The sequence below is a fragment of the Molossus molossus genome, unplaced genomic scaffold, assembly GCF_014108415.1.
Source record: "Molossus molossus isolate mMolMol1 unplaced genomic scaffold, mMolMol1.p scaffold_m16_p_5, whole genome shotgun sequence".
Classification (NCBI taxonomy): Eukaryota; Metazoa; Chordata; class Mammalia; order Chiroptera; family Molossidae; genus Molossus; species Molossus molossus.
In genome coordinates this window covers 1797622-1812463 of record NW_023425388.1, presented here as the reverse complement: position 1 = coordinate 1812463, position 14842 = coordinate 1797622, and the positions used below count along the sequence as shown (strand labels likewise).

General features: G+C 56.9%; 1 protein-coding gene across 1 annotated transcript in view; it reads right to left on the bottom strand.

The window, feature by feature from the left end:
* The window catches only part of HUNK (hormonally up-regulated Neu-associated kinase), a 93124-nt gene that overhangs the window by 52975 nt on the left and 25307 nt on the right, over window positions 1-14842 (bottom strand). The window contains exon 2 of the mRNA XM_036243344.1: window positions 4435-4727. Within this exon, the coding sequence (XP_036099237.1) occupies window positions 4435-4727 (293 nt within the window). The remainder of the gene's footprint in view (window positions 1-4434; window positions 4728-14842) is intronic.

The window sequence follows — 14842 nt, the reverse complement described above, 5'->3', positions numbered from 1 at the left end:
CACGCCCCAGGCACAGCTTCCAGCCCCCGGGATCATGTGTCCCTCTCCGGGGCAGCCCCCTGGCTTGTCTCTTCCTGCGTAGGGACGCGGCACCGTGCTGCCCGGTCCTGTTCTGTCTGCACAGCGTGACTGGACCTGGTCGGCTTGAACAGCCCACAGGTGACGCTCACATCAGCAGAGCAAGGGCCCTAATGGTGAATGTGAAGAGTCGCGTACAACAGACCTAGCATCGGGTTTCCGCGTCCTGCCGGGTGAGCAGGTTTGGGGAGACGGGAAAGGAAGCTCGTCTGAGCTTAAACCCGGGGTGTTCAGGCAATCCGGACACGGAGAGGTTCAGACCACACTGTGCTGCGGCACCGGTCACGGCGACCCCGCTGCAGCCGAGACACACGACCACACGGCCCCGCGCGGAGGTTCCTGCCGGCGTAGGGTCCGCTGCACGAGGTTATGTTTCCTTTTTTATACATATTTACATGATTTTTAAAGACTGGCCTTTAAATCACACTGAAACAGTTCTGGGTAGAAAATGAAGTACACGGACTGACTGTCCCAGGAAAGGGCCCCCCCGCGTGTGGCGCTGAGGATGACGCAGCAGCATCAGCCTAACGGGCGCGGTGCCTCGAGGACACACGGACCCACAGCCCCTAAACCACACAACGTGGCCCCAAACTGCCCCCGAAGCCTCTCGGATGATCCGATCCGCGTGCTCAGAAATCTTCCCGGGAGTGACCCCAGGACACCTCCGCTTCATCTGAGAAATCTTAACCTCAAACTCACTTCAGAAAGTCACTCTGCCTTTGCAGCATCAAGGTGCAAATTCTCCCCCGTGAAGAGAGAACAGTACACGCCAGACCGGCAGTGAGCCAGCTCACGTGAGCTCAAAACCCCCGTGCGGGTCTCAGCCACCTGACGACCCCCGGCGGCCGGTGCCGACGCCCTGAGCACGGTCTCCAGACAGAGAAACGAGCTTCCTTCCACGATTTCTGCATTTCCGACCGCCCCTGACTTCCGGAGACCAGCGCCTCGGCCGTCATCGGCTCGGGGACGTATTTCCGGCGAGAGAGGCAGCAGCCGGATGCACAGCAGAGCCAGAAAAGCGCCCCATCTTTGAGACCAAAACATCGTCCAATTCAAGAGCCAGAAAAGCACCCCATCTTTGAGACCAAAACATCGTCCAATTCAAGAGCCAGAAAAGCACCCCATCTTTGAGACCAAAACATCGTCCAATTCAAGAGCCAGAAAAGCACCCCATCTTTGAGATCAAAACATCGTCCAATTCAAGAGCCAGAAAAGCACCCCATCTTTGAGACCAAAACATCGTCCAATTCAAGAGCCAGAAAAGCACCCCATCTTTGAGACCAAAACATCGTCCAATTCAAGAGCCAGAAAAGCGCCCCATCTTTGAGATCAAAACATTGTCCAATTCAAGAGCCAGAAAAGCGCCCCATCTTTGAGATCAAAACGTTGTCCAATTTAAAAGCCAGAAAAGCGCCCCATCTTTGAGATCAAAACGTTGTCCAATTTAAAAGCCAGAAAAGCGCCCCATCTTTGAAATCAAAACATTGTCCGATTCATTCCGTTGGCATTCAGACAGTAATTGCATGGAGGGGGTGGATTTTGTTCAGATCACTTTCGAGGGCTGTGGAGAAGTTCCTTCGGGAGAGCCCTCCACAGCTGTCACCCGCTTCTCTGTCGTCCTCGAATTCCCCAGCTGGGCGCGTGGGATTTCTGACAGCGTGAACCCGAGTGACACCCTGAGTCCCGCGGCCGGCGCGGCCGGCTCTGTCTTCGCGTGACCGGTGGGGTGGGTGTTCCACGCTGACTCATCGGGCTCCTTCCTTTGTCACCCTAATAAACACAGACAGCACCAGGTGCACCTGCGACCACTGTTTTCCTAGTAACGGCAGAGCTAGGACGCGGCAGGCTGCACAGGCATTGTTGGAAAGAGCCAGAAATAGTGTCTTCACTCAGAATTTCTGGCTGTTCCCTTCCCTGCTGATCTAAACTCCAGGAGTCCTAATGACGCATGATTTCATGACAGCGTGTGGGACTGAGAAAGGCATGAGAAGGTTCTCTTGCTCAGTGAGGAATGGCCCGCCTGAAGGGCGCCGGGTCAAGGCCGGCTCAGAGGACCGCCACGCAGTGTCCCAGGACAGGGCATGATGGGGGCGTCGCAGTGCCACTCCCAGAGTCCCTCTCCACTATCACACCATGAACGGCCTCCACACAGACGAAAGGCCTCATCCGAGGTTGAAGTTTTAAAACTGTATGTTTCCTCTGAGAGCTAAACACAGAGTTGCCGGATGACGCAGCAATTCCCAAGAGCAGTGCAAACTTACGTTCACACAATAACCAGCACACGAGTGTTTGCAGCAGCACTATTCACAACAGCCAGAGGGCAGAGACAACCCACCTGCCCATCAGCTGAAGATGGCTCAACGGACTGTGGCATGGCCATGTGGTGGAATATTACTCTGCCATGAAAAGGAGTGAAGCCCAATACTCTACCACATGGATGAACCTTGAAGACATGCTACTGAGGGAAAGCAGCTGGTCACAAAAGACCACCTGTTTGTTTCCATTTACAGGAAACGTCCAGAACAGGCGAATCCACACAGACAGAGAGCAGAGGAGCGGATGCGTGGCGCTGGTGGAAGGCAGGGATGAGGACTGACTGCTAAGGGGTACAGGGTTTCTTTCTGGGGTGATGAAGATATTCTAAAATCAGATCCATGGCGAGTGTCACACAACGCTGTGAATATACGAAAACCCACTCAAAAATGGTGAATTTTATCATATGTGAACGGTATCTCAATAAAAAAAAATGTAAACAGATGTATGTGTTGATTCACACCAACCTATTTTCTGCCTCGATCTTGCTTTTTTAAAAATGAGAATCATGCCCTGGCCGGTTTGGCTCAGCGGTTAGAGCGTCCGCCTGCGGTCCGGAGAGGCCCCGGTTCGGTTCCTGCTAAGGGCACGTACCTCGGTTGCAGTTTGCCCTGGCCCTGGTTGGTCGTGCGGGTGGCAGCCACTCGATGTGTCCCTTTCACATCGATGTTTCCCTCTCTCTTTCTTCCTCTCTCTCCCTCCCACTCTGTCTGTACAAAAAATGGAAAAATGTCCTCGGATGAGGATAAAAAAAAATGAGAATCATGAACCATGAGCCCTGCGTTTTCTCCACCCTCAGAGTAATCATCTATTATAACGCCACGAAGGAAGAACTGTGTGTTTACTGGTGAAGTGAACACCCCCTCGGGAGGGAGGGCACTTTCATGTTTAACTGAATTTCAGCATGGCACTGTAAGTAGGCACCCGCCACCAACAGCAATGTTCTTTTTTTTTTAATTTTTTTTTTTCCTTTATTGATTTTAGAGAGAGAGGAAGTGAGAGGGAGAGATGGAAACATCGATGAGAGAACATAGAATGGCTGCCTCCTCCATGCCCTCCAATGGGAATCGGGCTACAACCTGGGCACGTGCCCTGACCGGGAATCAAACCGGCGACCTCTTGGTGCAGGGTCGACGCTCCACCGCTGAGCCACACTGGCCGGGCCAACGGCAACATTTCTAAGAACGCTGTTTCCATCTCCTCCCTGGTGGAGCTCCTCCTCAGGCGGACACAGCTGTTTTTTTAGAGATGTTTGGTTTTCATGATGATTTGCAAGTTTGGTTTGGCTCACGGGGAGCACCCCTCACTTTCAAGGGCAAGTTCACAGTTCGCAGAGTGATTTAATTTAATTGAAGAAAACAGCTAGTGAGCAACTGCCACAAATAACACAAATATAGTGACAGCACCCTGAGCAGCGGGTCTCATTATTTTGCAAATAATAAGAATGGCAACCACCCGGCTGGTGTGGCTCCGTGGCTGAGCACTGACCCTGCACCAAGAGGTCGCTGGTTCGATTCCCAGTCAGGGCACACGCCCAGGTTGCGAGCTCAATCCGCAGTGAGGGGGTGCGCAGCGGGAAGCCCATAGATGTTGATGCTTCTCTGTCTCACCGATGTTTCTATCTCTCCCTCCCTCTCCCTTCCTTTCTCTAAAAGATCAATAAAGAACATTTAAAAAAAGAACAGCAACCAACATTTACATGTCCCTTACTATGTACCAAACACTGTTCCGAGCTTTTCCCATACGTTAATTCATTACATTCTGTATGTTAACCCTTACACCAACCACGAGAGAAGCATCACCATTGCTCCCATTTTACAGAAGAAGAGACCACGGTTCAGTGGTGAAGCAAGTTAACGCAGGGTCACACAACTACTACAGGGCAGAGCCAGGCACTCTGTCCTCAGACACCCCTCTTGAAGCCTCACCCTGGCATTAACCCAACTCCCAACACAGCTCCCTGAAACACAAATGCAGACGAGTCCTCAACCACGCGCGATGATCCCCCCCGCGGGGCAGGGGCAGGGGCAGCGGCCGCCTCACCGGTGGACCACCCCGGCGCGGTGCAGGTGCTCCACGGCGGAGATGAGCTGCCGGATGTATCTGCGGGCTTCCGCCTCCTCCAGCCGCTTCTTCTCGGAGATCTTGCGCATCAGGTTGCCCCCAGGACACAGCTCCATGACCAGGTAGTAGCTGTTCTCCGTCTCCAAGATATCGAGCAGCTGGGTGATGTTGGGGTGGCGGATCATCTGCTGGATCTGCCCCTCGCGCCGAAGGTTTTTGGTGACATAGGTGTCCTTCTTGGCTCTCTTCTTGTCGATGACTTTGATGGCCACCTGAGGAGACACGGAGCACACGGTGAGACACGGCAGGCGGGCTGCTCCTCACTCTCCCCAAGGACCTCGGAAACAGGGCTCCCTTCTGCTCCAGCATGGCCGGATCTAAGGCAGCATCGGGGGAAAAGAAAAATGTAACATCAGCTACGATCGAAGGAGTCAATTACTAAAGGAGAGGATGAAATTTACTTAGCAAACCTGAACGATGGTCTGGAAGGCTCCGTGGGGGGTTAGTGTCAAACTTGGGTCTCCACAGGGGGAGATACCAGTTCTCCCCAGCGAAGGGCCTCTCCCTGCCCCTCGGGCCTGGCCATCCTCCCTCCAGCTGGGCCCCCAGCCTCCCTCTGCCCTGCATCAGCCCTCACACCGGGCTGCCCCTGGCCTCCAGGGCTCAGGTGTTCCCCTTGGAGAATTATTGAGAAAGTTCTCTCCGCCCCATGTCGGGACCCCACCTGCAGCTGCTCCAGGGTCTCATCTCACTACTCACAGGACACTCCTCTGGGGCCACGTCCCCACACTCAGTGTGTCACGTGTGTGGACTCTCCAGCCTTGCACAGGGCAGGCAGATCTGCACCCCGTCCCAGCTCTGCTCTTTCCTCTGGTGGCAAGTACCTGTCCACGCACCGAGCCCTAAAGCACACCCGTCCTTTTCTACATCTTCACTCGGCTCTGATGGGACCGTCGTCGACACCCTGGGAGCCTCCTGCTCACGGCCTCCCGCACCTGTCCTCCCGCTCTGCTCCGGCCACCACCCGGCTGGGCATCGAGGACCTGGCCTCCTGGCGCCCAGATGGCCCACGTGAGGCTCAGCAACCCACGGGGCGTCCTTACCCACGGCGTCCAGCCACCTGCGTGCAGGATGGAAACAGTGGCTTTCCACTGCCTCTCACTCCCTCTTCCTGTAGGCAGATCCCGTGACTGTTTCATAACGCACTCAGTACATCGATACGGGGTACGATAGAGCCCAATTACCGGGGGTCATTAAACGGCAGATACAGGCATACGCGTTTTCAGTAACGGACTCAAATGCTACTTTCTTGACCTGGACAAGACTGAACTGAGCCCAGAGGAGCTGGGGGCTGCACAGTCCCAGGCCCATCTGGCTGCAGCTGTCCCCCCACAGGTGCCAGTCACACTCCGGCTGCAGTGTGGCCCCAACTCGTTCAGCAGATGCTGGAATAACAGCTTTAAACTGTAGTTATTCCTGACCGTGCACACACGCACGTACTCGCCACACATGCACGCGCGCACACACACACACATATACACATACACACATGTGCGCACACACTCATGCACGCACGCGCGCACATACATACACTCACACATGCGCGCACGCACTCTCATACACATACACACATAAACACACACTCTCACATACACACACACCTACATACTTATACACTCACATGTTCACACCCACTCACACACACAAACTCACTTTTTAAAATTGATTTGTGAGAAAGAGGGAGAGATAGAAACAGATGAGAGAGAACATCAGTTGGCCACCTCCTGCATGCCCCCCAATGGGGATCAGGCCCACACCCGGGCATGTGCCCTGACCGGGAATCAAACCTGCGACCTCTTGGTGCAGGGTTGATGCTCAACCACTGAGCCACACTGGCTGGGCCACAAACTCACTCTTACATACACTCACACCCACACAAACACACACCCACTCAATCACACCCACTCATACACACAAACTCACACTCACACAAACTCACACAAACATACACACATACACAAACACTCACAAACACTCATTCATCCACACTCTCACACTCACCCATACTCACACACATTCATACACACACAAACACACTCACACATATGCTCACAACACATACACACTCATTCACACCCACTCATACACACAACCTCTCTCACAAACTCACTCTTACACACACAAACTCATACACGCACTCATACAGATTCTCACACACATTTATACATACTCACTCACACTCATTGATATACACATTCACACACTCACACTCACACAGCCATCATCTTGCAGGGGTGGGCGGAAGAAGGATGCTAAGGAGCATAGTCTGTCATCGATGGAGTCTGTGCTGCAGTCTTTAAAACTACACCCTTTGGCAATGAAATTCTTAAAAGCACAACTATGAATAAACAACAGTCTGGACGCCCAGCGGTAATGGGATCTGCCTGTTTAAACAGCACACAATCATTATGAGGGCAATTTATTTAGCTCTTTAATTGCCCATAGAAGGTTATACAACGGCCACCCAAAGACTTCAAGCCCCAATCCCGGGAACATGTGAACGTGACCGTATTTGGACAAAGTGCCGGATCCTGAGAGGATCCTGAGAGCCGGACCCGCTCTCCAGGTGGGTCCAGAGCATCAGTGTCCATCAAGGGTCCTCACACAGCAGAGGCGGAGCGAGCCTTCGCACAAACACCCGGGGAAGCGGGTGAGGACGGCGGCAGAGATGGGGTGACGGGCCTTACGCCGAGGAACACATCGCCACCGGGAGCTGCACAGGCCGAGGACTGGTGTCCCCTAGAGTCGTCAGCGGAGCAGGCCCTGCGTCACCTTGACTTTGGTCCAGTGACACTGATCTTGGGCGTCTGGCCTCCAGAGCTGTGAGCAAATGAACTTCGGTTGTTTTTAGTCGCTCAGCCTGCGGTCACTTATACAGCGGCCACAGGAAGCTGACACACCCGCGGTGCCCCACTATCACCCGGTATCTTGGTTCTCACGTTCCCCTGGCTCGAGAGGCCCTCCGAGCAAACCCTGAACCCCTAGGACGCCTCAGGAGAAGGGTTCCTATAAGCCCATCCCCCTTTGTATCTCCAGCTCCCACCGGCTGTTTCATTCACCCCTAAATGTATAATCTGCACCGATAACCCCGACAGAGGAAAGCCATTCTTGACCACACAGGACCGGTCCCTCGACCTCACCTGTGAGAACAGGGAGGGGAACAGGAGGGGCACCGATAACCCCGACAGAGGAAAGGATTCTTGACCACACGGGACCGGTCCATCGACCTCACCTGTGAGAACAGGGAGGGGACAGGAGGGGCACTAAGGAAGGCATCGAAGGGCAGCCAAGGGAGGCACCTCCCTGCATTCGACAGCGACCGGGACCTGAAGGTGCTGCTCGGGTGGCGAGGGGTCTCTTGCTGGACAGATAAACCTCCTGGGTCAGGAGTCTGAAGGAGCGAAGTGAAATCCGCCCGGCTCACCCGGAGCACACGCAGCCCCAGACTGGACGGCCCTGCCCGAGCCCTGAGAGTGGAGGGTGTCTGGGCCTGTGGAAGCTTCCAGGTCGCCCTGAGCTCATCGAGAAAAACGGTTGTGCTGTGACAGGTCGGCGAAACGGAGGCTCCAGCTCTTCCCTGTCCCCGCTGCAAAACCTCCTGAATTCAGAGACTGCCCGGAATTCCCCAGAGGAGCGGCCGCGGCGACGCTGGGCGCTGGGAAAGGCGCAGGGGCCCGCGCTCCACGCCCGGAGCCCACACTCCTCATCCCCCACTCCTGTTCCGTAAGAAACCATTTCTGACAACTGGCAACTCCCACCCTCCTCTCCACCCCCCCAGCCTCACCCCCCAGCAAAGATGCCGACCAATGACGGATAAACAACTAAGCTCATAAGCAAGAAAAGGACATTCCCCAAGGACAAAAGAAACATCTAAGATGACAAGGTGGCAGCTGGGGGGGAGGGGGTGGAGAGAGGGGTGGCAATGGTGAGAAAACCAGGAGGAAGGGAAGGAGAGGGGGTCTGCCCCACAGGGACAGGGACGGTGGACCCAGGCTGAGGATCCCAATTCCTCAAGACAAGGGTACAGGCGGAACGGAATCCACGCCTCATGGCTCCTGTTAGCGTATTAGGAGAAAAATGACAATATAAACTGGAGGCGCGCCCTGGCCGGTTTGGCTCAGCAGTCAGAGCATCAACCTGCGGACTGGAGAGTCCCGGGTTCGGTTCCCACAAAGGGCACGTACCTCAGTTGCAGTTTGTCCCCGGCCCCAGTTGGGGTTGTGTGGGTGGCAACCAGTCAATGTGTCTCTCTCACATGGATGTTTCTCTCTCTCTCTTCCCCTCTCTCTCCCTCCCGCTCTATCTGAAGATAAATGCGAAGATGTCCTCGGGTGAGGACAAAATAAATACATAAAACTGGAGGCAGGACACAGACCCTGCGGCCCCAGCCCCCGCTCTGTCCGCAGGAGCCACGGTGCCCGAGAGGCGGGCAGCCCCACCACTCGGGGCTGGGTGCTCCGTACGCTGGCTCTCCCTCCACCGCATCGCCATCCCAGGGGGAGGGGAGGGTTCAGTTCGGCTAAGAAACCTGCGTTTCCTCGCCCTGTGGTTTTCGCATGTTGAAAAAGGAAGCTGAGCCCCGGCTCGTGTTTTGAACTCTCTGGAATGGAGCTGATTTAAATCCCAAGGCAGTGGCTCAATATCAGGCTGGTCTCTCGCTTCTCTAAATATTGACTCAGCGGAGACTGTCTACAGAGGATCCGAGCTGATGGGATTTAACTCCCCCGTTCACCGCGGGCCCCCCACTGCCTCAAACCCATTCCTCTCTGAAGCACGTGGACCGAGGCTGTGCCTGGTCTCCAAGCGGAAAGGCAGGGGATCCTCCGTGGGCCTGGGAGAAGGGAGAAATACCGACCAAGAGCCGGCTTTCACGCCACGGAGCACACACGTGTGTCCTGCCCGCCACACGCGTGTCCTGCCTGCCACACGGCGTGTGCTGGTTCCCAAGGCCCGTGTCTCTGCAATCAACGCGATTTCACGCCGGAACGTGGCTAAGCATCGGCATGCACAGGCCCCGACCTCCTGATTGTTCTTCTACGTGGAAATTAGCCAAATAGAGGTCTTTCGGGACCACTCGGGTTTCTTAACGACACTGTGTGTTAAACTCGGGTGACTCTTTCCTCCGACAGTGAGCGGCATCGAGCACCCCTGCGGTGCACCCCTCAACACTGCTCTACCAGCCAAGTGCACCCCATGAACAGACATGGACCTCAGGCCCATGGTGAGGACAATGCAGGTTCTCTAGAGGGGTTCAAGACAATCACCTGTCAGGCGCTGAACTGTATCCCCCCCAAATCCATATGTGGAAGCCCCAGCCCCCAATGTCACTGTGTTTGGAGACAGGAACTTCAGGAGGTTAAATTATGGCTAAACAAGGTCACAGGGCAGGGCCCTGATCGGAGAGGATTCGTCCACATCAGAAGAGACCCCAGAGCTCTCTCTCATGCGCAAAGAAAAGGCCACCACAAGAGGCCACCGCCAGAGGACAGCCATCTACAGACCAAGGGGGCGCCAGGGCCTCACCAGAAGGCAGCCCTCCTGGCACCTGATCTCGGATATCCAGCCTTCATAACTATGAGAAAATAAATGTCAGTTGTTTGAGCCCTGTGGTCTGTGGTCTCTCCTCACGGCAGCCTGAGCGGACGAACAGAACAGTCCTGGGTCCCCGTACACTGCAGACGGTGGACGTGTCCATAAGAACCAAGGGCTACTGCCAGACTTAACGCTGCCTTCCTGACCTCGTCGGCAGTTCTGCGGGTAGCACAGCACTGCAGCGGGCACACGGGCTCTGTGGCCATGCGGGCTCCATGGCCACACAAGTGCCGTGGCCACGTGGACTCCGTGGCCACGTGGACTCCGTGGCCAGGCCTTGACGTCAACGCCTGTCTTGGCCATTTGGCAGCATGGACCTCTCTCAGCCTAGGTTTCTTCACTTTTCAAAAAACGGGGGCCAGGTCCCCACAACCATATGCGTGTGATGTGCATGCCTGTGAACATCTCCACCTGGATGGTCCCCCAGGCCCTCAAACCCATCCCCTCGCCACCTCCCCTCTAGGGCTCCCCAGGTGGACCCACAAGAGGCCTAAACCCAGCTGGAGTCCTCCTCCACCCACCCCACCCCTCCCCCACCTAATCAGTCACCCCGGGGCCTGTCACTCCACTGCCTGAGACCGCCCGTCCCTCCCCACCCCTCGCCCTGTCTGGCCCAGAGCAGGGCCCCCTCCTCCTTCCCAGCCCTGGCTCCCGCCCCCCTGCCGGAAACTCCCCCTTCTCCCCGACCTCAGATTCCAGGCTGCTTCTCGTCCTGAGGTCAGGCCACCCTACACGCCCCGGCTGGCACCCACACCTCACACCTGCAGCCACTGGGACTCTCCAGGAAGGACAGGCTGTGTCTGGCCTGCTCACTCTCGTGTTCGCGAGCCCGGTGCTTGGCTCACGGACAGCAAGTGGGAGGGAGGGGGTGGGTGAAGGAAGGAAGGAAGCCAGCAACGCGTGGATGGAAACACCCACAGTCTGCTACAGACAGCCCGCGGGGTGGGTCCTCGGTTGCCCTGGCTCCTGCCTGGGTAGGGGTCCAAGGGACCCCGGGGCCCTCCCTTCCTCGGCTACCACATGGGCACAGACCTTCCAACCACCAAACTCACGAAGTGTGACGCCACCAGCGCCGCCGCTTCAGCTCCCGCGTGACTGCGATGCAGAGGCAGGTGCCCCTCGGGGAAAGGCCACCTTCGCGGGAGGCCCTCCCTGACCCGCCGCGGACACGGCCGCTGTGCTCCGCCCCTGGCCTCTGTCCCCTCACTCCATCCGGTCTCCCACCGGGCACAATATCCGCTCCTCCCTGATGGCACAACACTCTCCACCTCCAGGTCCCCTCCCCAGACTCTGACACAACCCCACTGGGTCCTCTCGCCCTTTTCCTGGAGACTCTTCTCGAACCCCTCCCTGGCACCACCCGCTGTCCCGTCGACGGTGGCTCATCCTTGCAAGCCCGTGCCTGGCACAGCGACATCAGAACAGGCGAGCTCCATGGACACGTCCTGAATGAATGACCCAGCTCGTGTGTGTGCAAGGGGCAGAAGGAAGGAGGCGGCGGGGAGAAGAGGGAGGCGGAGGAGGAGGCAAGGAGGAGCTCAGTGAGAGGCCGCTGAGCCGGGCCACTCCTGCGGCCACCAAGCGCACCTCTGACAACGCTGCGGGTGCCGAGAGAGCTTGGACCCAAACCGAAGGGACCAGATCCACAGCCAAGCCCGCCACCACCGGGAGGTCCAGGGGGAGACCCGCACAGCGTCCATGAAGACACCACGCTCGCGCACTTCAGCCAAGAATAGCCACCTACAGCCTGGGGCCACCCGAGTGATGCCTGAAGGTGGCAGGTGGGCTCCGTGTCGAAGGCGCTTCTGGGGAAAGCTCCTCTTCCGTGTCCTTCGAGGAGGGAAGGTCCAGGTGCCGGTTACCGCCAGTTCCAGGAGTTTCACATCAGAAGAAGAATTTATTCGTCTCAGCAACGACCTACACCACGGAGACGTGACTGGAGTTGAGGGGAAAACTGGGAACACCAAGCAGGGTGGGCTGAGCACATTCCCTCAGAGACCACCCTTGTCTCCCTGCTTGAACGGCGCCTCCTCTTCACTGTGGCCTCAAGGACGAGGACACGCAGTACCGTCAGAGGCACCTGGACTTGACCCCAAATGGCCTTGGGGGGCAGAATGTACCGTCTGCTCGAAGATAATCCCATTTATGAGCAGCGTCTTGGGTGAGCTGGGATCCCTAGAGACTGGAACTCCTGCGATGAGCAGCGTCCCGGGCAGCTGTGGCCACGGCTGCACGGCTGACTGTGAACTGGACACGCATGTCCACACACGGGGTGCTCCACACGCCTCAGGAGAGGCCGCGGGCGGGCGCACTGAGCCGGTTTACAAGACTGGACGCCAGCCCCGGAAGGACGGACCTTATCTGAGACCACGCTAAATCCCCCACCTGTGAGCGCTACGTGGCCGATGCGGACTCTCGCGAGGCCACGGAAGCCACGGAGACGACTGCAGGGGCCGTGAAGCACGTGGCCGGCGGTGACAAGGTCACCTGCCACCCAGATGCTGGAGGGCCGAGCCGACAGCGGACTTCAGCCCGCCTCCGGGACTCAGCAGACGCAGCGAGGCGGACGAGCCTGGGAAGGGCCTGGGGCTGAAGCTGCCGGAAACTAACCTCTTCAAAACAGAAGGAACTTGTAAAACCCGTGATGCCATCTGTGTGGCACAACCTGCTGGCGGCCCTCCAGCTGGGGCCGCAGCCAGGCTCCCGGGCCTGTGGGGAGGTCCTGGAAGTGACGCATCCATCTTTCACTCAGCAGGGGTGGCTGCAGACGACCGGCCCTCTGGCTGATGACACCACTCGGCAGAGGTCTGAGCGCTGAGCTGTTCATCACGAAGAAAGCACGCAATGCCCCCGCCGAGGGATGCGGGGCAGCCTTCCAGCGAACTGGCCAAGGCCGCGGCCACGGGCGACGAGGAGGCCACGTTCACAGAGGCTGTGTCCGCGAAGGAACAGGTGCGAGTCACATGCCGGGCCCTCGGCATTTCCGCAGGACGTCAAGGGCCGTGAGCCCGCGTGGGGCTGTCGTCCTACCGCCACAGAGTCACCAGGCAGAAGAGGAATAAAATCCCCCTTTTAGCCCTAGTTGGTTTGGCTCAGCAGTTAAAGCGTCAGCCAGAGGACCAGAGAGTCTCCAGTTCGATTCCAGTCAAGGGCATGTACCTCGGTTTTGGTTCAGTCAACGGCCCTGGTCAGGGTCACGTGGGAGGCAATCAACCAATGTGTCCCTCTCACATGGTTTCTCTCTCTCTCTCCCCCTCCCACTCTGTCTGAAAATAAATGGAAAAATATCCTAGGGTGAGGTTTTTAAAAAATAAAATAAAATTCCCTTTTTACTCCAAATAAACCATTTGTCTCTCTTTAAAAAAAAAAAAAAAAAATCTGTAGACTGAATGGTGTCCACCACCCGCAACGCAGAGGCGGAAGGCCTACAACCCCCCGTGACTATTTGGCTTGGCGACAGGGCCTTTCAAGAGGTCACTACGGTGAAAGGAGAGAAAAGGGTCCCCGTCCAGTAGGACCGGTGTCCTTATCAGACGAGGAGACGGGGTGTTCGCACGCGGGAAAGGCGGGGACAGCGCAGCGAGGCCTCGGCAAACCGACCCCACCAGCACCTGCCTCAGACGTCCGGCCTCCGGGGCTTGGAGGCAGCGTCTGCGGTTTCAGCCTGTGTCACGAGGCCCAGCCCATGTCACTTCCTTCGCGCACCTGTAGCAAGAGTACAGGCCTGTGCCAAGTGACCTGCAGTGACAGAGCGGCTTGCTCTGCAAATCACGTCGTAACAATCCAGTCTGGATGAAATGCACCGGGCAGGGGTAAGCCAGAGCAGACGCCCCAAAGCCGTGAGGAAAATGACAAGGGGCCAAGGCTCTGGGGCCCTAGGCTGTACACCCGAGCCTGAATTCTGGGTAAAAGGGCTGAAAACTGCGGTGATGAGCATGGCCCAGTGGGAAGGTTTGCAAATAAATTGGTTTCACGCCTTCTTCCAAGAAGAGAGATGTGTAAGCGCAGGAAAAGCATCGGTGAAGCGTGCTTCTGTGTGGAAGATGCCCGTTTCCCGGGAAGCGAGAGCATCCTTGGCGGCGTTACAATTAATTTCAGGGCGGTCCCAGCTCGCAGAGGGCGCGGCCGCACAGGCACACACCGGCTGTCTTTCACGGGGACGTTAATTGCTGCTACTTACGCAGCACAGGGAGGCGGCTCTGACCCCTGGCTCCCTGCAGGCCCAGGGAGGCGGCTCTGACCCCTGGCTCCAGACAGGCGAAAATCTGTCTTTTTGTAACTAAAGGAGAAAAGTTTCCTTCCCCAGTTTAAACAACAGAACTCATTAGGACCCATCTTGGCAACTCTTAACAGAATCCAGTGCCGAGTAAAGGCAAAGAGCTCAACTCGGCGCGAAGAAAAAGACCAAGTCCGCTGGCGGGGCCGGGAGACACCCCCACGCCCCCCCCAGGGAGCTCCGAAGCCACGGTCCCTGGGCCGGTCTTCGCCCTGCCTCCAGTTCTGATTCCCAAAGCACATCACGTCCCGACACCCTGGCACATCCTGCCGGTGGGAACCCGGAGACGGGTCTGAGATAGCGGAAGGGCAGGCTTGTGCGGTTGGGGATTCTTATCAGAGCCCGGCCACTAAGTCATAATACACAGGCTTCCGTGGTCCGCGTGGATTTATTACAAACAAGGATAAAAGTAACCCCAAAATGCACCTGCTCAGAAGAGTTCACCAAAACTCAGGGATC